We start from the raw sequence: 24665 nt of genomic DNA, 5'->3' as shown, positions 1-24665 counted from the left end.
CAACCTTTTAAAGTAGGTAGGATTTCACAGATTGCCTGGCAACCTTGTTTAGTAGGCGGGCGCTGAGCAAATATTGAGCGCTTCCGGTTTTTGTTTCTTGGGCGTTTAAAATATTTTAAGTCGCGAATCTGTAACTTAGTCGTCATGTCGAACAACAACGCCACCAGTACGAGCCTGGCCGTCGCTCACAAGGCTGTGAAACAGCTGCGGCTCGAAGCCAGTGTCCGCCGAATTCATGTAAGTCCTGAACAAACCTTTATAACCGAGTGTAAGTTTTGGGGTGAATCCGAAATCACTTCGTCCTGCCTGCACATGAGCACTAGTTGCCGTGTCTTCCGCTCCCTACGTAGGGCACCACGACTATAACGTAGACTGATTTGGGACTTACCCAAAGGAGTGACACTAGTTGCTAACAGAGGAGTTTAAAATAAATTCAGATAAAATAATGGATTGATTATTTTAAGTGTTTGAGTCTGTATATGTGGGGCTTTTTAAAAAAATATTATATATGTACATATTTATATTTCAATACATTTTTACAGCCAATTGTCTCTCATAAACTTGGAGAAAAGGCTAACGTTAGCTTAGCTGCTAGTTAGCTTAACTTCTTGTTTACTTTATCAAAAAAAACTGAAAAATCCGAATCTTTTTAAGAATAATACAGAATAAATTCACACAAAAAAAAGCTTTATTTTATATCTTCTGGTATTCTGAGACTTGCATTTTACGTTTTTTACTTTTAAAAACTCATAAAAATTAATAAATATGCTTCGTTTTAAGAAAATGTTAGGGCAGTTTTTTGTTTTAATTAAATACGTGTTTTTAAGTCAAAGCATTTCATTAATTATATTATTATTGACTCGTGAAGGTGTATAAACACAATGAACACGTATTGTCCTTCTGTCCACTTTAATAGGAACAGCCAATCAGTGAGACAATGCAAAAGAAAATCAGTTAATGTTCACATCAGACACCAGAACAAAGAAAAGTCTCATCTGTGACTTGAACTGTGTCTTCATGTTGGTGGTAACTGGCATTTCCACACGAGTTTACATTAAAGTGGCCATTAAAACAATCCTAGCATTGATGTGAACCTTCACTGAAGCTCATGTATCTGCACGATTGTGTACATTGTGCTTCTGCCACATGATTGGCTGCTGAGAACTGGTATATGGATGTACAGGTGTTACTAATAAAGTGGACAGTTTGTGTATGGTCTTATAGACCTAATGTGTGTGTGAAATGTATATTTGGCAGTTATGTGGATGAACACTTGATGTGGATTTTGTGGATGTCGTATTACTTGATGATAAATGTAGTGATTGATTGAGTGACTGACTGACTGACTGGTTGAGTGACTGAATGACTGGTTGAGTGACTGAATGACTGACTGATTGATTTATTGATTGATTGAGTGACTGACTGGTTGAGTGACTGATTGATTTATTGATTGATTGACTGACTGACTGACTGACTGGTTGAGTGACTGACTGACTGGTTGAGTGACTGACTGACTGGCTGATTGATTGATTGATTTATTGATTGAGTGATTGTTATAATGAAGCTTTGCGTTTGTATTTTTCCAAGGACTCGTTGTGCTTAATGTTAACCCTGTTGTTTGATCAGGTCTCCCAGGCAGCTACAGATCTGAAGAATTTCTGCCTCCAGAACGCTCATAAAGACCCTTTGCTGATGGGTGTCCCATCCGGCGATAACCCCTTTCGCCCTCCCAAATCATGTGGCCTGCTCTAAGGTACTCGTTCTCCAGCCGTTCATGATGTGGATTGTAATGAGAAACAGTAGCAGTAATATGTATCACTTCTTTACATGCTTTTAGTTACATTCCTGGCTTCACGCTTTCATCGTTTTCAGATTATAGGTGCAAAGTGAGGTCTGTGAACAATTAATTTTATAATTTTAATAAAGTTGTACATGACAAAATACTCCTGTAAGACTGGTCTAAGGAAGCAACCATGGCAGTCACTTGTCGCGTTAATGTTTCGCACCTGATTGACATAATACTGAGACATCAGAGTTTAAATATAACCAATGTTTTCTGCTTATTGCTTGTGAACGTGGAAAAGTAATGACTGTCAGCGTACACATCTGCCTTTAAGTGCAAAGACACCAAACATCATTTAAATAACTGAAGGGTAAAGTGAACTTGAGACATTTTATTTTGGGAAAATTTCAGCTCACATTAAATTATCTAATCAAATGTCAAACATTTTTGCTTTATTACATACACTAATTTTTTTTCTTGCTCTGGCACAGGTGATGGTCATCCAAGAAGACTCCATGGAGCAACACGTACACACCCACAAACACACACACACACACACACAGCTCTTCCTGCTGGATGTCTTGCTCCTACACTGTACATGATCCCTAAATTGCAGTATCACATTTACACTAAACAGGTCCTGAAAGAAAGGCCCACTTCCTGCCTTCTCAGTGCTTTAGACACTATAGATAACTGATTAAAAATAATTAACTTCTACTTTTAAACATGGGAGAAAAGTTATGAAAAAAGAGACCTTGGTGTTTGGGATTTAAAATGCTGAAGTGGATCATTCAGAGCAGGATTGTACTGTTACTTTTTTTTTGGGGGGGAGTTAATGTTGCCACTTCTCACTAGTATATTAAGACAGAATCCTTCCACACACTTACAGACTCTCTTTACGTACTGTAGTTGCAAGACTTCAGGTAGCTCTGAAGTTTAATGTTCATTTTGCTTGGAGAAACAAAGTTCTGCATCATTTTACGAATCTGTGTCAGGTGATTAAACTGCTAGCAAAACATGCTCTGTTATGTAATTTAACGCTTGTCCTGATACTGTAGTGTTACAGTGCTGATATCAGTTTTTCGGTCAGGTGCGTGAAATTATAAAGTCATCAGCTTTTTAATGGGTTTCTGATTGTCCACTGAAGAACATTACTATAATGTACTATAAGCGTTTCAGCTGTTATTACGTCTACCGTAAACACACTACACAGACAGAAGCTTAAATCTAGAAACATTAAGACCCAGTGTTTAATAAAGTATGAAAGAGCTACCAGTAAATCCTATCTCATCTGGAGAACACGAGAGGAAGAACATTGTTTTTAAAACAGTGTTAGGAACGAGCACATTAGTAGCGGCTTCTTCGTTGTATGAGGCGCAGCAACCTGCCTTGTGGAAGCTTTTCCACCTTTTTCATAAACTTCACCTTCTAGCATTGATATGAAGACAAATAGAAGATATTTAGATAAATGTTGGGAGAGGTTGTTAGAGGTTATTAAAGGTTTCTAACACCAGGGTGCAGATTTTCCAAAGTGATTCTTTTGATACAAATTTATTAGCAATTGATTTACATCAAAAAGATTGGAGTGTTGGTCTACTGACTTATATTAGTATTATTCTCCACATGTGTTTTGCTCATCATCATTAAACCCTAATCCACACACATTCCTGATCACATGTGCAAATTATGACACTATATATGTGCTGTGTTTTGTACACACACACTTACACATACATACTCTCTCTCTCTTTCTCTCTGGATATGCAAGCTGGATAATTACTAATCGTTGGGTAGAAAGATTTATAACACTACAGAGACTTTAACACTGCAGCATAAATTCTTTGTGTTTTGGGTGATTTTTTTTTCTTTCTAATTTAGTTTGTATTTTCACGTTCAGTAAAGTATGAAAAAGAAACTCTAATCCATTCATTGCTGAACCTTAGACCTTTTCTTAATTATTGTTTGTTTGTGTTTAGTGAGACTCTACAATCAGTGTGCCTTACAGTGTCATTGTAAATTTTTCAGTAAATCTACACACTTTACCTGTTATCTGTGTGTGACCTTATTTCTTTTTAACGTTCTGTAATTTACCTGGTGATTAAATGTAAACAATAATGTGTGTGTGGAGAGATCATTGCAGCTCGGTTGGTTGTGTGTGTAACTGATGAGCAGTAATAACATCCACCTGAGGCTGGGCTCACACTCTCAGGGTCAAGTCCAAATCCCAACCGAGTTTACACGTCGTTCATGCACGAGGTCACGATCACGAGTAAGGATTCTAAACCTAAAGAAAAAACATTCATTTAACTCTAGCTTTGTTTATGAGAGATAAACATCATAGTAGCTGATGTTCCTGCAAGTCATTTTAACTGGAACTTAAATGTATAAACGATGCGTTGTATATTAACACGTGCATATGTACATTAAAACAAATCTTCATCCTTGATCAGGTTTAGATGATGTGGAAGAATGTGGTTTAGCTACGACCCTGAACATCTCCCGCTGGACTAGACAGTGAGTTAAATTAAACCTGAAGAAGGACACGTCAGCTGGTGAACGTGTCTCAGATGATCCAAGTTTGTGCATTAGAACTAGTTTAGGGTGGTGTGTGTGTGAGTGTGATTGTAAGCTTTTGGTCTGATGGCGTCCAAACAAGAAGGAAGACTGCTAACATCTCGTTACAGGGTTCACGAGACCTCAGGTGTTACTTAATTAAAGACTCATCAAAGCATCTAGTCACTAATTAATCTCACGTCAGTCAGGGTCCTGCAGTGTTCCTGGTTTTCCTTCTCTACCAGAGGTCCAGAGCACACGATCGTTGCTTCAGGTCAGTTTTCCATGCAGAGCTTCCAGCAGGATTCACAAAGGAGACTCGAAGGAACAGATCAGATCAGTTCAGGTGCAGTGAGAAGGGAAGGGAAGTGAATTAGATGGTAGCTGTAAACGGATAAAAACTCTACTGTGTCGTTCATGAACGCGCGGTGGTGAACAGAATAATCACCTTTGTGGTGATAACTCTTCGCATGTGATTTATTCCTTCTATATTAAACAGCTTTCTTTGTTCTAATGATGTGTAAAGTGACTGTGTGATTCCACCATCGCACTAAACCGTCCACAGGAGCAGCTCATGGAGAGAGATCAGTTCATCACCAGGCTGCGAGATGCTCTTCAGGGTGAGAGGGAGAAGGTAAGGAGTGTGTGTGTGTGTGTGTGTGTGTGTGTGTGTGTGTGTGTGTGTGTACCTGTACCTGTACACGTTGTACAATATCATATTGATACAGGAGACGTTATTTTTTATGACGCGCACACTGCCTGTAAAGCAGCACTTTAGCGCCTCCTGCTGGTGTAGTAAAGATTTGTCTAATAAGTGCTGCAAAAAATCATCTCTATATCCTGACCAAGCACCAAGAATTAATAAAGTATTTCTATTGCCCAGTCTCTAACATCAGTGCTATGTAGCAAGTAAACAATAATGCTAATTTTGTTCTTTTAAGAGAAACACGGGTAAATTTTTAATAATGCTTATGCAAAATTTATAACAGGATCAGTTTCCCAAGTGAAATGAATGAAGGATTGTATTATTTTAAGTGGAACATTTTTTTTTTTTTTTTTTTTACTGACTGGAAGTATAAGCCATTTCCCAAAAACATTCTCTCTCTCTCTCTCTCTCTCTCTCTCTCTCTCTCTCTGTGCAGACCTCCAAGCTGCAGTCTCGCTGTAACCAGCAGGCATTAGAATTAAAACGCAGAGAGCAGCTCATCAACAGGATGAAGGAGAAGCTCTCGCAGTTTACAGACAGACACCGAGGCCTGTGTAAGACGCACAGAGCCACTTTGCTCTCTGAATATTGTTGTTTATCACACTGTAAATCTACAAACAGTGATGTTCGTGTTCAGGACTGGGGTTTAGAGAATCTGTGGCTATATTTTCTCTTCCTTACAGCTATAGAGACCATAAATGCTCATCCTAAGCTGCTAGGACAGAGAGAGCCTGTGTCCCGGAGAGCACAGTCTGATGGCAGGTACAGTTTATATGTCCTGTATGCCAGCATCCTCTTATCTACACAGTTCAGCTTTTAGACTGGAAAGATAAAAGGCTGGTCTCAAAAATACATACAGACTCGACACAGAGCTCTGATTTAAAAGTCAACAAACTTTAAATCAGTCGTTTGGTTTACTGCATTGTGCAGGTCCAGACAAAGACCAGATGTAAGTTTTCCTATCTGAACAAAAAAAAAGGACAGACCCAAACAAAACAGAACTTTAGGTCCTCATTCATGTATCCCCAAATTCAGAGATTATTTGATATCCAGGGTCATGTTTCAAACTCTTGGTTTTTGTCTGTTAAATATGTTTTTTTTTATCTGTCTATCTATATGAAGGAAAGAGGAGGCTCTGAGGTTAATGCTGGAGAGGAGGGAGGCTGAACTCAGGGAAGCTATGAAGCTGCGTCACAGCCTCACGACTCTACTGCACGCGCTCAGAACTGACATGCAGCAGGTGATGAAACAGGAGCTCATATGGTTACAGGAAACAAACAATATTGGGCTAAAACTTCATGGATTCTGGCTTTTCTTGTTTCTATTACCTCCACAAACTGAGATTTCTTATCAGTTCTGTAAGTCTCTGGTTAAGGGACTGCCTGCCAAATGTCATATGTGAACATACAATTAAACATTTGATTCTTTTAAAAATAAATATTTTTTTTATCAGATATTTAACAGATTTTTCCCATTAGGTCTTAAACACTGTTTTGGTTTCCCCACATTGACAAGTTGAATCATTTTCCAAAGATTTGTTAATATGTGAGAAAATGAGACAAGATTTTTTTTTTGACACCAGAGCTGATGTAGCGAGCGAGCACTGAATGAGTGACCTGAGGTTCTTCTATCTCTGAGAACTTTCACTTCTTGTTTTGTGGCTCAGACTCTAGAGGAGGTTGTGAACACCGAGGAGGAGGAAGAGGAGAAGACGGCCACGAGCAGGCTAGTCCAATCAGAGCAGTCGCTTGGTGATCATGTGACAGGTGGTGTGTTTCTGGAGTGGACACACGTACAGAAGAGGATGAGGGAGCTGCAGGCACAAAGTGTGTGAATGTGGTTTGTTGGTTGTCCTTCATTTAGAAGCAGAAATGAGGAGTGTGTTTCAGTCAGCTCTCTAGGTGGTGAATCAGTACCTGGTGTACACAAGATGCGTCTCTGGTAAAGAATCTGTCTCCCTAAAATCTGGGACACTTGTGCCTCATTTTCCTGTGAAACAACCTTCATTTCCTTGTCAGTCACTGGGATTTTAAAACAAACAAGCAAAAAAAAAACATTTCAGCTTTAAGCATCATGTAATTGCTAGTTTAATCACATTATTCTTTCATGGGGGGCTTTCTATGGCGGCAATGCAGTAAGTCGCGTTTGGCAGGGCTCCTGGCATGTTTACCTAATGTAGTGTTTTTTTCTTAAAGTGTTATTTCGAAAACTCTACGCCAGAAGTTTTAGTACTGGACCCTCTTGCTAAGTTGATTCTAAAAAACATTATTCTTTCATGGTGCCTCAAGCAGGATTGTAGGCTCACTAGTGGATTTTTAAATTGTTAAAATGTTGAGACTCAAACGAACCAATAAGATTTCATTTGAGAGCCACAACAATAACCAGGTGCTTACATTTGTAGACAAAGCTGGCTGAAAGTTTGGTTCATCTACCAAGGAAGATCATGTGTGCGCATCAGAGCTCCCTGTCTCTTGGTTGTTGTGGTGCAAATGTTCCGGTGTGCAGGAAAGACATTGTGATTGAGAGAGACCGCTCTTAAAATATCAGACTCCCTGATCAGAGCTCTGACTACTGAACTAGAGAATAGACTGAGACCCACCAGAACTTTTTTTGAGGTGTGTGTGTGTGTGTGTGTGTGTGTGTGTGTGTGTGTGTGTGTGTGTGTGTGTGTGTGTGTGTGTGTGTGTGTGTGTGTGTGTGTGTGTGTGTGTGTGTGTGTGTGTGTGTGTGTGTGTGTGTGTGTGTGTGTGTGTGTGTGTGTGTGTGTGTGTGTGTGTGTGTGTGTGTGTGTGTGTGTGTGTGTGTGTGTGTGTGTGTGTACAGGCCCAGTTGCAGTGAGAACAGACCAGGAGAAGCTCTTGGCTCAGCTTGAAGAAGAGCTGGAGCAGAGCAGAGAGTTGGTCCGAGTGCAGCAGCAGCTTCTGCAGGTCTATTTTAAATTCACATACACGTCAGATTTGTTGCCAAAACAATTTAATAAATTTTTTTTTACAAGTCTTTATTTCCTATATTGTCTTTTATAAACGTTATTCAGCCCTAAATTACCTAATTTAACCGGTAGTTTTATAGCACAGCAGATTTATATTTACCACTGGCCACAAAATTCCACAAAATACAAAACTTGGAGAATAAAAATAAATCAACACTTATTTTAACAGTTTAAATTCAATCAGTCAAGGTTCAGATTGGAGTCTCCTCATTATTTACATCTGTAAAAATTCAGGAGCAAAATGGAGGTGTCTGGTTTTTGCCTAAACCAACTGGATTTTCATGAATACCACATTTCAGGTGTTGACGTTCCCTTTTCCATATCATGGTAAATGTAGTAAACACTGTTTCTCACTGCTGTGAAAACTGTGACAGTATGTGACAAGTTAGTCGTGAGTTAGCATTTGATCCTCTAACAGAAGAAATCATGACTTCGTGTGAAGGGAAAAAAATAATTTTTTTAATTGCTTTTAATCATTTGTTGGTTTACACTCAGCTTATGTATTTCCAAACAATGTTTTTACATTATGAACTAGTCGAAATGGCTTTTTGTTCTTGTGAAAGTATAAATTTAAACAATCACAAATTTTGTTCCATTCCACGTCATAATGTACACCAAATGTATAAAGTCCTGGCTACCAGATTTGTCCTTGTTCTCTTCATTAACACTATATATCTATCAGGAAAGTGTGGCTGTTCCTCTCCCAGACCCACTGGTCGACTCTTACTATCTTGAGGAGTGGGAACGGCTTCAGGACAAGTGGGCGGAATTTGACAGACAAAGGAGGAGCTTCCAGCAGGAGAGACAGGCCTTCACTGATGCCGCAATCCGATTGGGCCGTGAGGTGAGAGCGATGGGGAAATTCTGTATGTTTAAATAGTTTAAGTAATATTTAAGTAATATTTGTGTAGTATATCCTCCTGACATTTGTTCCCCTATAATCAGACCACATTTGTATCTGTGTGTTTTTCTTTTACTGCAGTTGTTGTTGATTTGTTTATTTAAATCAGAATCCGATTTATTGGCCAAGTGTGTTGACACACACAAGGAATTTGGTTCCAGCAGTTTGTGACTCTCAAAAGTACAGACATAAATAACACTATACTATACAAGAAAACAATGCAGACAATGAAATACAATATAGACAGAATGAATAAAATATGAATATAGAATATGAATGATCAGTTATGTACATAAGGTGTGGGCATGCAAATAACAATATTGTGCAATATTATGCTTTTTGTACAATATACAGCAGCAGTAGTGTGTGTGATATACAGATGATGTGATGACTGACAGTCCTGATAATGCAGTACTTATGATAAGAAGCGGTGAATATAATTATGGTGAGTTGTTGATCATTGTGATTGCCTGGGGAATGAAACTGTTCTTGTTTCTGACAGTTTTAGTAAGCAGAGTTCTGTAGCGCTGCCAGAAGGGAGAAGCTGAAAAAGGTTGTGTCCAGGCTGCGAGGGGTCAGTGGGGTTTTTCCTGCCCGGTTTCTGGTTCTTGTGTCATAAGTCCCGGAGAGTGTTATTTAGAGATTTATTATTAGAGACAATTATTTTTTCTGCTGTTTTTACTGTGCATTGCAGTCTGTTCCTGTCCTGTTTAGTTGCTGCACCAAACCAGATGGTGATGGATGTGCACAGGACTGCAGTGTAGAACAGCATCAACAGCTCCTGTGGAAGACCAAACTTCCTTAATTGGCATAGAAAGTACATCGTCTGCTGGGCCTTTTGATGATGGCATTTATGTTGCACTCCCATTTCAGGTCTTGGGAAATGTTAGTGCGCAGTAACTTGAAGGCCTCCACAGATGACACCGGGCTGTTGGATATTGTGAGGGGGAGTAGTGTTGTGAGTGGTCTTTCCTAAAGTCCACCATCATCTCCACAGTTTTGAGGGTGTTTAGCTCCAGACTCTTCTGACTGCACTATAGCACCAGCCGCTTTACCTCCTGTCGGTATGCAGATTCATCGCCATCTTGGATGAGACCGATGAGTGTAGTATCATCTGCAAATTTCAGGAGTTTAACAGTTTGGTCACTTGGAATGCAGTCGTTAGTGTATAGGGAGAATAACAGTGGGGAGAGGACACATCCCTGATTGTCCGAATGCTGGAGGTGACACCACCCAGTCTCACCTGTTGTTTCCTATCTGTCAGGAAGCTGGTGATCCACTGACAGATGGAAGGTGTTACAGTGAGCCTTAGGAGTTTGGAGTGGAGAATTTTCGGAATTATAGTATTAAAAGCCGAACTGAAGTCAACAAACAGAATCCGGGCGTATGTCCCTGGGCAGTCCAGGTGTTGCAGAATGTAGTGCAGTCCAATGTTGACTACGTTGCCCAATGATCTGTTTGCATGGTAGGCAAACTGTAGGGGATCCTGTGTTCTGTGACAGTCTTTAGGTGGGCCAATACCAGCTGTCAGAAGGTCTTCATGACAAAAGATGTCAGAGCGACAGGCCTGTAGTCATTCAGTCCAGTGATTGAGGGATTCTTGGGGACCGGGATGATTGTAGAAAGTTTAAAGCAGGAGGGAACTTCACACAGCTCCAGAGATCTGTTGAAGATATAGGTGAAGATAGGAGCCAGTTGATTAGCACATGCTTTGAGACAGGAGGGGAGACCCCGTCTAGGCCGGGGGCTTCCCTTGTCTTCTGTCTCTGAAAGAGCCGATTCACATCCTCTTCACAAATTGTGAGTGCAACTTAATTGCTGGGAAGAGTTGTTAATGGGTTTCCCAGAGGTGTGATGTCAGTCAGTGTGCTGGGTTGGATGGGAGGTGTGAAGATGTTCTCAAACTTGCAGTAGAAGGTGTTGAGGTCATCAGCCAGGACTTTGTTTGCTTCAGTGGGAGATGGGGGGTGCCTCTTGTAAATTGTAGCTTGCACCAATTTATAAGTGAAATGCACTGTATGTGTCGCTGTACTCAGTATAGTGGCAATAAAAGAATCTTGATCTTATGAGACAGGAGTGTGAATGTGGTAGAATTAAATTCTATTATTTTTAGGGTACTAAAATATACAAATATTCTGTTACAGACAGTTGGGTTTAGCTGTAGGTATAGTATTAATTCTAAAGGGGGGTGTGTGTGTGTGTGTGTGTGTATGTGTGTGTGTGGTAGAGATGTGAGTTTGAACAGCAGAAGGCCTCTCTGCTGAAACAGCAGTTCCTCAGCACATCTCCAGTTATGAAGACTTCACACTCTAACAGGAGAGAGAGCACAGTGCTCAGTGAACTGCGTATGCACAAGACACACACTGATTCACCTATTAGATTTAATTTAATCTTTACTTATTTGACTTGGTTTACTGCACACAAAAACATGCTATACTCTAGTAAACAAACGTGTGTGTGTGTGTGTTAGGAATGATGGCTCCAGGTCGTCTGTCTCTGTCACCCTGTGTCACTCCAACCTCTGAGGGCTCAGAGGTCATGCCCTGGTCAGGGCAGAATACAGGAATGACTCCCAACACCCCTGAGCTCTACTGTATGCTTCAGCTCCCATTTTACTGCAGGTGTGTCACTACATGCACGCGCGCACACCTTTACCAATCATCTATTTTCCGAACATTTTTTTTGAGCATTTCCTATTCTTACTGAATATTCTCTCTCTCTCTCTCAGGGAGTTTGACAGTCCTCTGTCTGAGACTTGGGTGAAAGAGACGCAGAGAGGTGACTTCAGTCTGGACAAACAAAACATGGACAACTTTTAATTGTGTGTGAGGAGGGTGATGCTGTTTGTATAAATAACATAAATAAAGACATTTAAACTCTATGCTCTGTGTGTGATGCAGTTTATGTTTTAGCTGTAGGATGATGCATTGTACTTTATTCTGCATCATTCTTTGTCCTATGTTACTACTTTGCGGAGTGGATAGAAGTTGTGTGTGCGCCTCTGCTCAGGAATAGCTGTTATTGGCTGCTAAGTTGAATCAGGTGTGATGGAGCAGGAAACATGTGCAAAAGATTCTCCAGGACCATGATAATGGGGTTATGAATCTGTCGTGTAGATGGTGGATCAGAACTCTAAAGCAACGTCCAATATTCACTTTGATATAGCAGCCTGTTTGATATCTTCAGGCCTGACAAATTGTGTGTGTGTGTGTGTGTGTGTGTGTGTGTGTGTGTGTGTGTGTTTACAGTAGCAGAGCTAAGACATTTTAGTGCGCAATTTGCATCTTAATCCAAATGAATGATTTAAACAAGCTACAGATATACATTCATTGAGCTAGGAAGATCCTTGTGAACCGATTCTTTGCTGAGTCGAACAGTTGAGGCCGGGGTCACGAGCAGGTGCCTGCTGACTGCTCCATGCAGCGGCACCCGCCGTTCACGCGACACATGCGTGCGCGCACCGGCCTCGTCTATTTAAGTGGGGACTCTCGTTTGTTTTCTCTTTATTCCCCGCCTCCCTTTCTAGGTCGAACACTTGATATGGCGTTCTCTATGCTGCACTACATCCTGTCGGCTCACGGCTCCATGGAGACTGAGGAGCAACGGTACTTTCAGCCATGGCGTGATTACATGGGTCTCGCGGACACGGTGCGTGCCATGCGGAGCTCGCGCCTTTCGGAAACCTCTGGTCCAGAACCTCAGCGGGAGTTCCGGTTAACTTCTCACCGCAGCCTCGATGGTGCGTTCCAGTTCTCGGAGTTTGAGATGTACGAGCAACTGGAAAAACCGAAAACGCAGAAGGGGCGACTGAAATCCGGTCGCACCGGGACTACAGGGTTTACACCTCCATCCCCAAATGCTGCACCACAGGGGGTCGGTCCTCGCGTTGGGGAGAAGTTCTGCAGGTTCTGCGAACACAACGGTGAGTCTGAAGACGTGTACACGTCGCACTGCCTGAAGGGCCGCGGTGGAGAAGTGGTGTGTCCTTACCTGCGCCGGTACGTGTGTCCGCAGTGCGGGGCGACGGGCGACCGCGCGCACACCAAGCGCTTCTGCCCGCTAGTGGACAGAACCTACAGCTCCGTGTACGCTCGGGCTACCCGGTAATGACCAAAGCCTTGAATCTCACTTTCATACACTGTCTCTTTTACCTGTTATAATAATAATAATAATAATAATAATAATAATAATAAATACGATTTTGGATTAAACATTTCACAGGTAGATACGTAAGTGGTCCTTAATCACCGACTATGTACCAAAAAGTTTTAGTACCATATATTGTAACGGTATAAAAAAAGATGATGTATCAGTAATAATGCCACTGCTGACATAAGGTACAGTTTGGTGTCTGTTTCTGAGACTGTGGGCGCAGAAATTCGCAAGTGCTTCTCTACTTGTTTCTCCAGAGAAGGTTTTTCAGTAATATTTTATTGCAGTTATCATGGCTTTGAGCGCCTAGGTTTTGTTGTTTTAAGTGTGATTTGATGGAGTAATTATTTTTTAGCATACTTTTTACTTCTACTCCTTACATTTTCACGCAATTACTTGTACTTTCTACTCCTTACATTTTAAAAAACAGCCTCGTTACTAATATTTCATTTCGGCTCGTCATCATTTACAAAAACTATCAAGATAAATCGCGCCATCCAAAAAAAAAAACTATGGAAGTCAATGGTTACAATCAGCTGTGTGCTTATCATCATTTATCAAAATATCATATTTTGTGTTCATCAGAAAAAAAGTCATTCATACAGATTTAGAACAACATGAGGATGAGGATGTGGTAGCCTAGTGGTTAAGGTGTTGGGCTACCAATCGGAAAGTTGTGAGTTTGATTCCTACGTCCCCGAGCTGCCACTGCTGGGCCCCTGAGCAAGGCCCTTAACCCTCAATTGTATAAAAAAAGAAAAATGAGATAAAAATGTAAGTCTCTGGATAAGGGTGTCTGGTAAATGTGAAAATGATGACAGAATTTTTCTTTTTGGTTGAACTATCCCTTTAAAGTGTGTAAATTCTATAGAGACAGTTAAATGAGTTTGAATTGAGTTTAAAATGAAATTGAATAACACAGACACTACCCAATACACAATTACAATAGTGTCATGTGGTCTAAATTGCCCAGATTTTTGTTTATATTCCACAGGCCTTGACTACATCAGAAAACACTTAGGCTGTCAGGCTGAGAATCACATCAGTGAGGGCTCCCAATCATCTGAGGAAGAGGACTTCTTTTCCTGCTTGAAGAAGACCAGCCCTCTTGGTTCGACCCAGCAGTTGGATGCGTACCTGGGGTGCCCAGGAGACACAGTAGAGGTACTGAAGTCCTTCCCAGCTGTGTGCCAGCTATGGCTTAAACTTAATACGCCACTCCTGGCCTCAGCAGCCTTTGAAAGACTGTTCAGTGTTGCAGGGCTGATCTTCAGGCCAAGAAGAGCATGCATTGGCTCAAAGAACCTTGAAAACCAGCTGCTTTTGCGGCTGAACAAAGGATATTGGTAACTCTTTGTCGCATGTTCTGTGCTGCTCTGTTGTTGTTTGGTGCTGTTTGGTTCAGTAAAGGTTATTGATGACATGCCTCTGAAGTTTGACTTTTTGCACCAGTACAATATTTATAGCCAACTAGTCATATCTTTTGCTCCATGAAACACAGCTCAGTAGTACACACATATGGCTCTTTAATGCATTTGCATTGTACTAAAATGAGTTCTTTTTCAATGAGCATATACGTGTCTGAAAGAGGTAGCCTAGTGCATCCCAAATTTTTCAACATTATCATGTTAATATAACATTATAGTCATTATGGCTTTTAGAAATATGTTTTTTGAGGAGGTGGGGTAGTGCACAATACACTCCTGTGGCACAGCCTAAGCTTTTGTCCTTAATGGCATTTTTTTCCTTGCATTACTTTTACTTTTATACTTTTAAAGTAGTTTTGGAACCAGAGCTTTTTACTCACTCATCACTCACTCATTTTCTACCGCTTTATCCGAACTACCTCGGGTCACGGGGAGCCTGTGCCTATCTCAGGCGTCATGGGGCATCGAGACAGAATACACCCTGGACGGAGTGCCAACCCATCGCAGGGCACACACACACTCTCATTCACTCACACACTCACACACTACAGACAATTTTCCAGAGATGCCAATCAACCTACCATGCATGTCTTTGGACCGGGGGAGGAAACTGGAGTACCCGGAGGAAACCCCCGAGGCATGGGGAGAACATGCAAACTCCGCACACACAAGGCAGAGGCGGGAATCGAACCCCGACCCTGGAGGTGTGAGGCGAACGTGCTACCCACTAAGCCACCGTGCCCCCCCCCCCCCCGAGCTTTTTACTCAAGTAAAAATACGAGTTGATACTTCAACTTCTACAGAAGTATTTTAAACCCTCGTATCTATACTTCTACCTGAGTAATGATTATGAATACTTTTGACACCACTGGATATGAACCCCATAACCACACACTGAATGAACTGCCCTGGGTTTAGAGCTGTAACACCCAGAGTGCCAAGTGTTTCTGTTTTGCTTTACTAATTCAGTGTGCCTATGTGAAGGACAGATTACTCATCAATCTGTTTCTGAGATATAGCTAGCTGCTTCTTCAACTGATTACATAAATGTCATTAAATGAAAATATTAAGGTTCATTCCAACACAATGCCCATAAATTCTGTATTAAACAAAACAGTAATCAGACTGTAAGGACGAATAAGTAAACCTGTACAACTCAAGATAATAACCCAGACAGAGTCTCGAACACAAAATCCAAATAAGCACTAATGGCCCTTACTGATAAGTTCTAATTTCATCGCATCTGTCATGAAGAAATGCTCATGAGGTTATTTCTCATCATGGGGAGGGGCACAAAGGCGACGATTTGGAGCCTTTGGAGGTTTTCCATGGCGCAAGAGTTCCATCTCGCGGTGTGCCACCATCACGGTACGACTGAACGTTCATGTGATGAGAAAGAAAGCAGAGTGTCCATCAACGATGATAAAAGATCATAAACATTCTTATAATTTTTTATTTCTGTCTTAATGGGGACATTTGATCCACAAAAATCTGTGTGTGACATCTTAATGGTAATAATAACAACATTATTATGTAGTTTAGACACACACACACACACACACACACAGAGTACTCACCCGTTTTACACACACAATAAATGGAGGTGATGAATCTCTGTAGTGCAGCACAGGGATTTGCGGTTTGGGTCGTTCCTGTTTAGGCAAAAAAAATATGCATTTGATTTTTAGACCTTTCTGAAGACCAAATGTAACAATCATGTTAAAAAGACAACGATTAATTAATAACATTTATTATATATTTTATATGTTAAGAGTGATGGAGTTGTGTGTGTCGTCACCTTTGATTCCTCATATGTGTAGAAGCACATGTGTTTGTTGGGACACAGTAACAGCTGTTATAGTAATGACTGAAAATAAACACTGAACTATTACACAAACTTAAATAACTGAAAACACACTTGAATACCTAAAGCGAGCTACGGTGAGATTCAAGGGTTGCCATTAGATTCAATAATCCACACGTAAGTTCACCTAGTGAACTCCTCCTGAATACAGGAGGTCATTGCTAGCTAAAGTTTTCTGAACAGAACAACAAACTGGAAAACATCTGTAAGGTGCAGCTACACTATTTACAGCTATTGACTCGTACCTTCTTCTGATTGGTCGACGTCAAACTGAGTAAAGTTTCCTTCCCTGTTTCCAAGCGTTCCATATGGTGAAGGAATCCCACTGTCCGATCATTCACTCCTGAAAGAAGTGCATATATTTATTCACTTTGATATAGCAGCCTGTTTAATATCTTCAGGCCTGAGAAATTGTGTGTGTGTGTGTGCGTGTGTGTGCGTGTGTTTACAGTAGCAGAGCTAAGACATTTTAGTGCGCAATCTGCTTCTTAATCCAAATGAATGATTTAAACAAGCTACAGATATACATTTATTGAGCTAGGAAGATCCTTGTGAACCGATTCTTTGCTGAGTCGAACAGTTGAGGCCGGGGTCACGAGCAGGTGCCTGCTGATTGCTCCATGCAGCGGCACCCGCCGTTCACGCGACACATGCGTGCGCGCACCGGCCTCGTCTATTTAAGTGGGGACTCTCGTTTGTTTTCTCTTTATTCCCCGCCTCCCTTTCTAGGTCGCAAACTTGCTATGGTGTTTTCTCTGCTGCGCTACATCCTGTCGGCTCACGGCTCCATGGAGACTGAGGAGCAGCGGTACTTTCAGCCGTGGCGTGATTACATGGGTCTCGCGGACACGGTGCGTGCCATGCGGAGCTCGCGCCTTTCGGAAACCTCTGGTCCAGAACCTCAGCGGGAGTTCCGGTTAACTTCTCACCGCAGCCTCGATGGTGCGTTCCAGTTCTCGGAGTTTGAGATGTACGAGCAACTGGAAAAACCGAAAACGCAGAAGGTGCGACTGAAATGCGGTCGCACCGGGACTACAGGGTTTACACCTCCATCCCCAAATGCTGCACCACAGGGGGTCGGTCCTCGCGCTGGGGAGAAGTTCTGCAGCTTCTGCGCAAACAACGGTGAGTCTGAAGACGTGTACACGTCGCACTGCCTGAAGGGCCGCGGTGGAGAAGTGGTGTGTCCTTACCTGCGCCGGTACGTGTGTCCGCAGTGCGGGGCGACGGGCGACCGCGCGCACACCAAGCGCTTCTGCCCGCTAGTAGACAGAACCTACAGCTCCGTGTACGCTCGGGCTACCCGGTAATGACCAAAGCCTTGCATCTCACATTCATACACGGTCTCTTTTACCTGTTATAATAATACGATTTTAGATTAAACATTTCACAGGTAGCTACGTAAATGGTCCTTAATCATTGACTGTGTACCTAAAAAATTTAGTACCATATATTGTAAAGGTATAAAAAAAGATGATATCAGTAATAATGCTGAGAAAACATAAGGTACAGTTTGGTGTCTGTTTCTGAGACTGTGGGTGCAGAAATTCGCAAGTGCTTTTAAAAGACAACTTGTTTATCCAGAAAAGGATTTTCAGTAATATTTTATTGTAGTTATCATGGCTTTGAGCGCTTAGGTTTTGTTGTTTTAAGTGTGATTTGAACCCATAACCACACACTGAATGACCTGCCCTGGGTTTAGAGCTGTAACACCCAGAGTGCCAAGTGTTTGTTTTGCTTTACTAATTCACTGTGTGCCTATTTGAAGGAGAATTGTTAATTTATTTCACTGGGTGTTTTTTTTTTGTTTTGTTTTGTTTGTTTGTTTTAAGCTGATTTCTCTAACAAACTTGTGCTCAGGTCTCTTAGGCTCATCACAGGTGCAGGTTTCTCCCTGCCTTCATGATGGCAGCATGAACTCCCTTACTGACCACCTGGGGTTCTGGTCCATTTTATTGTTTATAATTCTATAATTCTAACTCATGTGTTATGACCTTTTTAAATGTTTTAGACCATTTTGGATTTTAGCTAATATTGTTTGTTTTCTTGTACAAAGCATCATTGTTTTGTTTATTTGTTTTTTTAATGTCCATCTTTTGGATTGTGTTGGTATGGCTGGCATCTTTGATGCCTCTGATTCATCTGCAGTTTTGTAGCATGTTGAATTTATAAAAATACATTTAAACACTTAACTCTGCTTTCTGTGTCGCCCCCCCCCCCCCCCCACAAAAAAAGCCTAAAGTGGATTATTTGGGATAACTTGCTCTTGATGAATTAACTTTCTGCCAGAGTTCCGATTTATAAAGAGCAACTACCTTACACTAATTGACTATTATTTTCAGGTTTTCCTTCATATAGAAAACTTGTAAAAGGTGTTGCTGTATTGTGAATACTAACAGATGCACTACATGCAGAAACTATACATTCTTTAAAAATTGAGACACCAGAACTGTGGTGCTTTTTAAAATAACACAGGAACCCACAAGAAACAAATTTACTTATGGATCTTCAGCCAATTTTGTATGTGCTGTTTTTGTCTGTTATCTTACCATTATGTGAAAGCATTTTTGTGGTGAAAAAATCTTTCTATTGCATCAAATAAGGACTTTCTCTGTGACCTCTTTGTAGGCCAGAGCAAACACATGGAAAAACAAAGTTACCAATTTTTTTTTAACATTCTGTGGCATACGTCCTTCAGATTGTACAAGTTTAGAAGACAGCAAGTTTAAAGCAGTTTATTCTTCAGGAACAGTAAATGAACACCTGTGTAGATGAGATGAAACCAACAGGTCTGACTTAAAAAAACAAAAACATTTTAAACCAAATCAAGGACTTTTAAATTAAAGAAGATAGAGGCTTTGACTTTAGACATTACTCATACATTAGACTTTAGAGATTACTCATCAATCTGTTTCTGAGATATAGCTAGCTACTTCTTTAACTGATTACATAAATGCCATTAAATGAAAATATCGAGGTTCATTCCAACACAATGCCCATACCTTTTGTATTAAACAAAAACAGTAATCAAACTGCAGGGACGAACAAGTAAACCTGTACAACTCAAGATAATAACCCAGACAAGAGTCTCGAACACAAAATTCAAATAAGCACTAATGGCCCTTACTGATAAGTTCTAATTTCATCGCATCCGTCATCAAGAAGTGCTCATGAGGTTATTTCTCAATATGGGGAGGGGCACAAAGGCGACGATTTGGAGCCTTTGGAGGTTTTCCACGGCGCAAGAGTTCCATCTCGCGGTGTGCCACCATCACGGTACGACTGAATGTTCATGTGATGAGAGAGAAAACAGGAGTGTCCGTCAACAATGATAAAACAAGACTGAAAATACTTTTATCACCCAAATCTTTCTAAAACATTATTTTCCCCTCAAGAGCTGTTGTATAACCCTTGCATATGAATGTTAATGGCGTTTCCATCTCAAAATTTTACAAATATACAGTATACGGTGTCCATTTCTACTCATGTTCTGTTGTAAATACTTCAAAAGACTGCAGGCTAAAGACAGTCTTCATCCCCATCACAATTTACTAAATCTGTTGAGTCATGTTGAGTCGCACCTTGGGCCTCGAGGAAACGGGTTTTCTTTTTATGTAAATATCCATATTAAAGGTGGGGTCTCCGTTGTTTGAGAAATGCTTCAGAAAACTGAGTTGGGACAACAAGCTAAACAAAAATCAAAAACCTGTGGCCAGTGAGCAGTAAGGGGTGGGTCTTGTCAATATGGGCGGAGAGAGTGTTCAGTGCGCATGTGTGACATTAGCAGAAAGTGGTTTTAACATTGACATGGAGGATAAAAACAAAGAAATAAAGTGAAAAAAGGCTTAAGATAAGGCAAGAAGTAGGACCCATGTTAATATAGGATCAGTTTTCCAGCGCTGGAGAGAACTGAAGTTGGCGCATATTCACAGATTGGAGTTTCCCGAGTCAATAACTCCTGAGCTAAATGCTATTACTACACAAATAACACCTCTTTTCTATCGTAGTAATGCAGAGAGGCAGTTACAACCGTGTTTTGCTAGTAACAACATTAAGCTCAGGAGTTATTGTCTCGAATCTGTGAATATGAGCACATGCACATATGCGCACTGAACACTCTCTCCGCACATATTGAAAAGACCCGCCCCTTTCTGCTCATTGGCTACACTTTTGTTTTGTTTGGTGGCCTAACGCAGTTTTCAGAAACATTTTTCAAATATTGGAGACCCTACCTTAAAGACATGTATGGAAACACAGCTAATGCTGCGTTTCTGTGATTTACCCCTCGTACTTCAGAGAGGAGAGTTCTCTGATGAGGCCACGTACAAGCTCCGTGGCATCCTCCTGTTGATCATAGTCTTCTGGATCAAGCTGGTCCTCCAGCTCCATGCTAAGATCAAGAATTATAGAAAGCAGTCACAAAAAGTTGAAATGTATGTATGATAATGTCTGTACTGCACAGTAACACTTTTAGGAGATGTGTAAATTCTTTAAAGATGATCTTATATATGGAGTATACAAATGAAGTACATACCATTCGCTTACTATGATACAAGAGTTGTTGCCATGCATGTAATTATTGTCTTCCAAATTTGATCTAATGCCCTTTTTTCTGATACATTCTACAATATAGCTGTATTGTTCAAAACACTGGCCAAAGTTCACATTAGTTAATAGTTACACTGTTAGTGCACAGGTATGTTAGTGTCCGACATGATACAAGTCATTGCCCTCACCTTAGTGCAATTTTATGGATTTGGGAGTCTGTCATGGAGTAAAGGAAAGGTGGAACAGACAAGTCAGCCTCCTGAGGCAGCTCACTAGCAGCAGAGGTCAGGGTGGGGTTACAGACCTGCTGCTTAGCAACAGTAGGGGTCACAGAAGTGTCACATGTAACCTGGTATAAAAAACACTGACAGAATGAATTGTGGAAAGAAAAACAAGTAACCTTCATAGCCACTTAAATACAAACATAATACCTTATATGCAAGCAATTATTTTTATGCTACAACTATTTTAAGTAGCATAAATGCTTTTTTTATTACATTTTTTATGCTTTACACACTATATACGGATCTAAACGTGTTACAAATCAAGGTTCAGTACGTTCTGCTTAGTAACACAATATACCCTCACTTACATGCATGCGGATCTCCTGGCCAGCAGGTGTTGCTAGAGGTTCACTGATGTCCACAATATCCTCAGCATCTCCTCCAGTATGATCAGTACTCTCTTCATTTTCACCATGAGTTTTTGCATTATGTGTTTCATAAGTGGAAGCAAACGGCAGAGTATCCATGATGTCCACAAATAAGGGGTTCAATGCTTTAACAGTGGAGCAGCTTAGGTCAGGTCTATTTGGATCATGTTTCTCAATGGCAGCCATATCGGGTGGATGTTTTTCTTCAATATTTATTTCACGTTCATCCAAACCAGATGGAGCCATTTGGACTTCTTTATTGACTATGGCAGAACATTCAGACACTTCTACTCTAGCACAAATTGAGCTAGAGTTCACTTCCTGTGCAACTTCTGCTTCAATCACATAGAGGCCCTCATCCACTCTATCATCACCAAGATGATTTTGTTTCTCAGACAGAACTTCATGTTGCACATTGAATACCATATCTTGTCCACTGTTGGTCATCTCTGTCACAGGGAGGTTTGGTTCTTCCTCACAGGTAGCGGTTTCCATTTTATGGTCATTGGGAGCAGTTGATGCTGATAGTTCATCTTGGACGTTTTTCCCACTGGTGGGAGTTGGTAGTGTTTGTTCCATCACTGTGTTTGTTGATATCTGTTCTAATAAGTTAAGCTTATTGAAAAAAATCACTTGTTCAGCATTTCCTTTGTCATCCATGACAATGGTTCCATTGATTTCCTCCAAGATGCCTGCTTTCAGAACATCTGTATTTTCTTTGGGGGATTCGTCTGTGGTCACTTTATCCTTCATTAATGCAGTCCACTTACTCATGTTGTGTCTCAGTGCATATCCATTTTCTTTTTCTGATTCTCTTGTTGTTCTATCATCATCCATTACTGCAGCACCATTGTTCTCCTTGGCTTTCAAGACCTCTGCATCTTCTTCTTTACCTGCTGGTCCACTAGTTCCCTCATGGTACATTGGTGTGTTACCATCACTCTCAAACTCTGTGTTATACAGGTGTTGTACCACTTCATTTCCTTTAAAAGCTTGTTCTTCCATCTGTTTTCCTGTAAGACCCTGCCTACAGTGCTGTCCGTCAAATGGGAACTTTCTCTTCCTGTCTCCTAGACCACACATACCCATTCTTTTTCTTAACCTTTTCTTTGCTGGAGGCTCCAAACTTTCAGGTTCTTCAATAGCCTGTAATTGTATCTCACTACTAAAACATGTTTCTTGTATATGCTCTAGCATTGTATCTTTTAACATTTCAGCATGATCATCTCTGGCCTTTGGGTTAATTCTGGTCTCTTCTTTTTCTTGCATGTCATCTCCGTCCACATGTAGAGATTGGGAAGGGTTTGGGGAGCTTAGGTCTTTTTGAGATGTCTGTGGTTCAGGACAAGAGGTTGTCTTGGTTTCATTCTCCACCTCGTCCAAGTCTCCAAGGAATTTAATGATGGGACCTTCCAAATCGTTACAGTCATGGGGCTCATTTTTGATATCAGTACAATGTTCTTCAGTTTCTGTTGTGGTTACATTGGTTTGTTTTACTTCAGGGAAGACATCAATTAGGGCTGTGTCGATTTCGTGAACATTGGCAGACTCTAATTCTTCACATGCATTGCCTTGGATCACAACAGGATCGAAAACAACTTCTTGCTCAGCTGCATTCAAGGATACCTCTTTGTCAGTCTCTTGTTTATACTGTACTACTTCACATTCAGACTGATGCTCTTCAAGCTTGTCTAAATGTGGTTCAATTTCACAAGTGGAGTTTACCATTTCTGCAGTCTAAAAGAATGTGGACAGAAACCATTGAGGAGATTAAACTGATCCTTAACTACAATCATTAAGACTATTTAATTATCCTTACTGGTGCATCCAATTTTCTGTATAATTGACCATGTGCAATTAGACATCTTGTAAGGTTGTTACTAGTCACACACTACAAGCTTGCATCACTGATATCGGCCTAAAAAGCTTATAGAGAAAACCGAGCTTAACTGTGTTCCTGAAAAACAGAACTGCAGAATTTACCTACCAATCCACAAGATACATGTTGTGGTTCTTTTGTTTCACCGGATGATTTTACCATCACTCCTCTTGGATGAGCTGGAGGGGTTGGCTTGATCTTGAAGGTGGATGCAGATAAAAAAAAGTGGTTCTTCAACAGTTTTTAATATTTATGTTAGTAAATAATTGTCTAATACAAATGCATTTCATTAAAAAAAATATTTATATTTTTTTTGTAAAGGGTCTGCTATAGTCATGAATAAACTCAGAAGATAAATTTAGGTTTATAAACACCTCTCATGTTGCTCATGTTAACCGGTGGTTCTTATGCTTACTTTTTACAGGTTCTGGTCATATAATTAGAATATCATCAAAAAGTTGATTTATTTCACTAATTCCATTCAAAAAGTGAAACTTGTATATTATATTCATTCATTACACACAGACGGATATATTTAAAATGTTTATTTCTTTTAATTTTGATGATTATTACTGACAACTAAGGAAAATCCCGAATTCAAAACACACAAGTTTCACTTTTTGAATGGAATTATCTATAATAGATATTCTAATTATATGACCAGCACCTGTATAGTGGCTCCACAGTGAATATGAATATAATGATGAACTTCCAGCACAATATATCAATGTTTTTAAACATATTGTGAAATTAAAATAAACATTTTCATGAAGTAGCTTCTGACAAATAAAAAATATTACCTATAAAGAAGAAGAATAGTGCAAAAATAGACAACAGTACCACAGCCTTCACTTTATTGTTCTAAAGAGTGTTTTTTTTCTGTCAGAGTTCCGGAAAGATCCAGAAGCTCTGAGGGACTGCGCGCGAGCGTTTTCCTCTCATCCTGCTAAGTAGCTAACAGCCACCTAACTTTTTAACTTTACTTTAAACTGAACACACACACACACACACACACACACACACACACACACACACACACACACACACACACACACACACACACACACAATATATATTACCGTAGCGTGTCCACTAATAAACTAGTGTTTATTTGAGACTTTGCTTGTTTGAGACTTTTTTAAATTTTCTGTCAAATGACAGGGCGAGGAATCGATTCTTTTTAAAAAAAAAAAAAAAGAGCCGATTCTTCG

The 24665-nt window shown here is 40.5% G+C and overlaps 4 protein-coding genes across 13 annotated transcripts; 3 read left to right on the top strand and 1 right to left on the bottom strand.

Annotated features, from left to right (window-relative positions):
• Positions 1–45: 45 nt before the first annotated feature.
• si:ch211-286b5.5 (uncharacterized protein LOC100003596 homolog) lies at positions 46–16078 on the top strand. Of its 2 annotated transcripts, XR_007138496.1 has the most exons (4): positions 46–237; positions 1627–1753; positions 2275–2344; positions 16054–16078. XR_007138496.1 is itself a non-coding variant. In XM_027136514.2 (3 exons), exons 1-2 carry the CDS (start codon positions 145–147, stop codon positions 1750–1752), a joined length of 219 nt encoding a protein of 72 aa, XP_026992315.1. In that variant the 5' UTR covers positions 47–144; the 3' UTR covers position 1753; positions 2275–3832. The 2 variants fall into 2 exon arrangements, 1 of the variants encoding a protein (XP_026992315.1); XM_027136514.2 differs by lacking the exon at positions 16054–16078 and having other exon boundaries at positions 47–237; positions 2275–3832.
• Positions 3929–11813, top strand: si:ch211-286b5.4 (afadin- and alpha-actinin-binding protein). Of its 5 annotated transcripts, XM_027136509.2 has the most exons (12): positions 3998–4052; positions 4234–4297; positions 4908–4970; positions 5479–5596; positions 5726–5804; positions 6165–6282; positions 6709–6868; positions 7866–7969; positions 8714–8875; positions 11160–11277; positions 11403–11553; positions 11661–11813. In XM_027136509.2, the coding sequence occupies exons 3-12, from the start codon at positions 4911–4913 to the stop codon at positions 11749–11751; spliced, it is 1161 nt and encodes a 386-aa protein (XP_026992310.2). In that variant the 5' UTR covers positions 3998–4052; positions 4234–4297; positions 4908–4910; the 3' UTR covers positions 11752–11813. The 5 variants fall into 5 exon arrangements, with proteins under 5 accessions (XP_026992306.2, XP_047659524.1, XP_026992310.2 ...); XM_027136505.2 differs by lacking the exon at positions 4234–4297 and having other exon boundaries at positions 3929–4052; XM_047803568.1 differs by lacking the exon at positions 4234–4297 and having other exon boundaries at positions 3933–4052; positions 4902–4970.
• On the top strand, positions 12289–18567 carry nanos3 (nanos homolog 3). Its single transcript, XM_047803062.1, has 4 exons — positions 12289–12854; positions 14079–14430; positions 14490–14494; positions 16961–18567. Exons 1-4 carry the CDS (start codon positions 12350–12352, stop codon positions 17683–17685), a joined length of 1587 nt encoding a protein of 528 aa, XP_047659018.1. The 5' UTR covers positions 12289–12349; the 3' UTR covers positions 17686–18567.
• Positions 18568–19094: 527 nt separating this feature from the next.
• si:ch211-286b5.2 lies at positions 19095–24650 on the bottom strand. 5 transcript variants are annotated; one of them, XM_047803527.1, is made up of 6 exons: positions 24534–24650; positions 23563–23652; positions 21516–23312; positions 21112–21287; positions 20658–20765; positions 19095–19657 (listed from the first exon to the last, which is right to left on the bottom strand). In XM_047803527.1, exons 2-6 carry the CDS (start codon positions 23614–23616, stop codon positions 19552–19554), a joined length of 2241 nt encoding a protein of 746 aa, XP_047659483.1. In that variant the 5' UTR covers positions 23617–23652; positions 24534–24650; the 3' UTR covers positions 19095–19551. The 5 variants fall into 5 exon arrangements, with proteins under 5 accessions (XP_047659483.1, XP_047659480.1, XP_047659484.1 ...); XM_047803524.1 differs by having other exon boundaries at positions 19095–19694; positions 20667–20765; XM_047803528.1 differs by having other exon boundaries at positions 20667–20765.
• Positions 24651–24665: the final 15 nt, after the last annotated feature.

Source organism: Tachysurus fulvidraco, chromosome 18 (genome assembly GCF_022655615.1).
Source record: "Tachysurus fulvidraco isolate hzauxx_2018 chromosome 18, HZAU_PFXX_2.0, whole genome shotgun sequence".
NCBI classification, from domain to species: Eukaryota; Metazoa; Chordata; class Actinopteri; order Siluriformes; family Bagridae; genus Tachysurus; species Tachysurus fulvidraco.
This window is presented reverse-complemented; position numbering and strand designations above follow the sequence as displayed.

Coding starts and splice junctions, on each gene's coding strand:
- si:ch211-286b5.4 (XM_047803568.1), top strand. CDS start 3,948: ATGAGCAGTAATAACATCCACCTGAGGCTGGGCTCACACTCTCAGGGT. Junction 4,971..5,478: donor TTCAGGGTGAGAGGGAGAAG/GTAAGGAGTGTG, acceptor CTCTCTGTGCAG/ACCTCCAAGCTGCAGTCTCG. Junction 6,869..7,865: donor GAGGGAGCTGCAGGCACAAA/GTGTGTGAATGT, acceptor GTGTGTGTACAG/GCCCAGTTGCAGTGAGAACA.
- si:ch211-286b5.2 (XM_047803524.1), bottom strand. CDS start 23,616: ATGGTAAAATCATCCGGTGAAACAAAAGAACCACAACATGTATCTTGT. Junction 21,288..21,515: donor GCCAGGAGATCCGCATGCAT/GTAAGTGAGGGT, acceptor TCATTCTGTCAG/TGTTTTTTATACCAGGTTAC. Junction 19,695..20,666: donor AGAGAACTCTCCTCTCTGAA/GTACGAGGGGTA, acceptor CATTGTTGACGG/ACACTCCTGTTTTCTCTCTC.
- si:ch211-286b5.5 (XM_027136514.2), top strand. CDS start 145: ATGTCGAACAACAACGCCACCAGTACGAGCCTGGCCGTCGCTCACAAG. Junction 238..1,626: donor CCAGTGTCCGCCGAATTCAT/GTAAGTCCTGAA, acceptor TTGTTTGATCAG/GTCTCCCAGGCAGCTACAGA.
- nanos3 (XM_047803062.1), top strand. CDS start 12,350: ATGCAGCGGCACCCGCCGTTCACGCGACACATGCGTGCGCGCACCGGC. Junction 12,855..14,078: donor CAGGTTCTGCGAACACAACG/GTGAGTCTGAAG, acceptor TATATTCCACAG/GCCTTGACTACATCAGAAAA.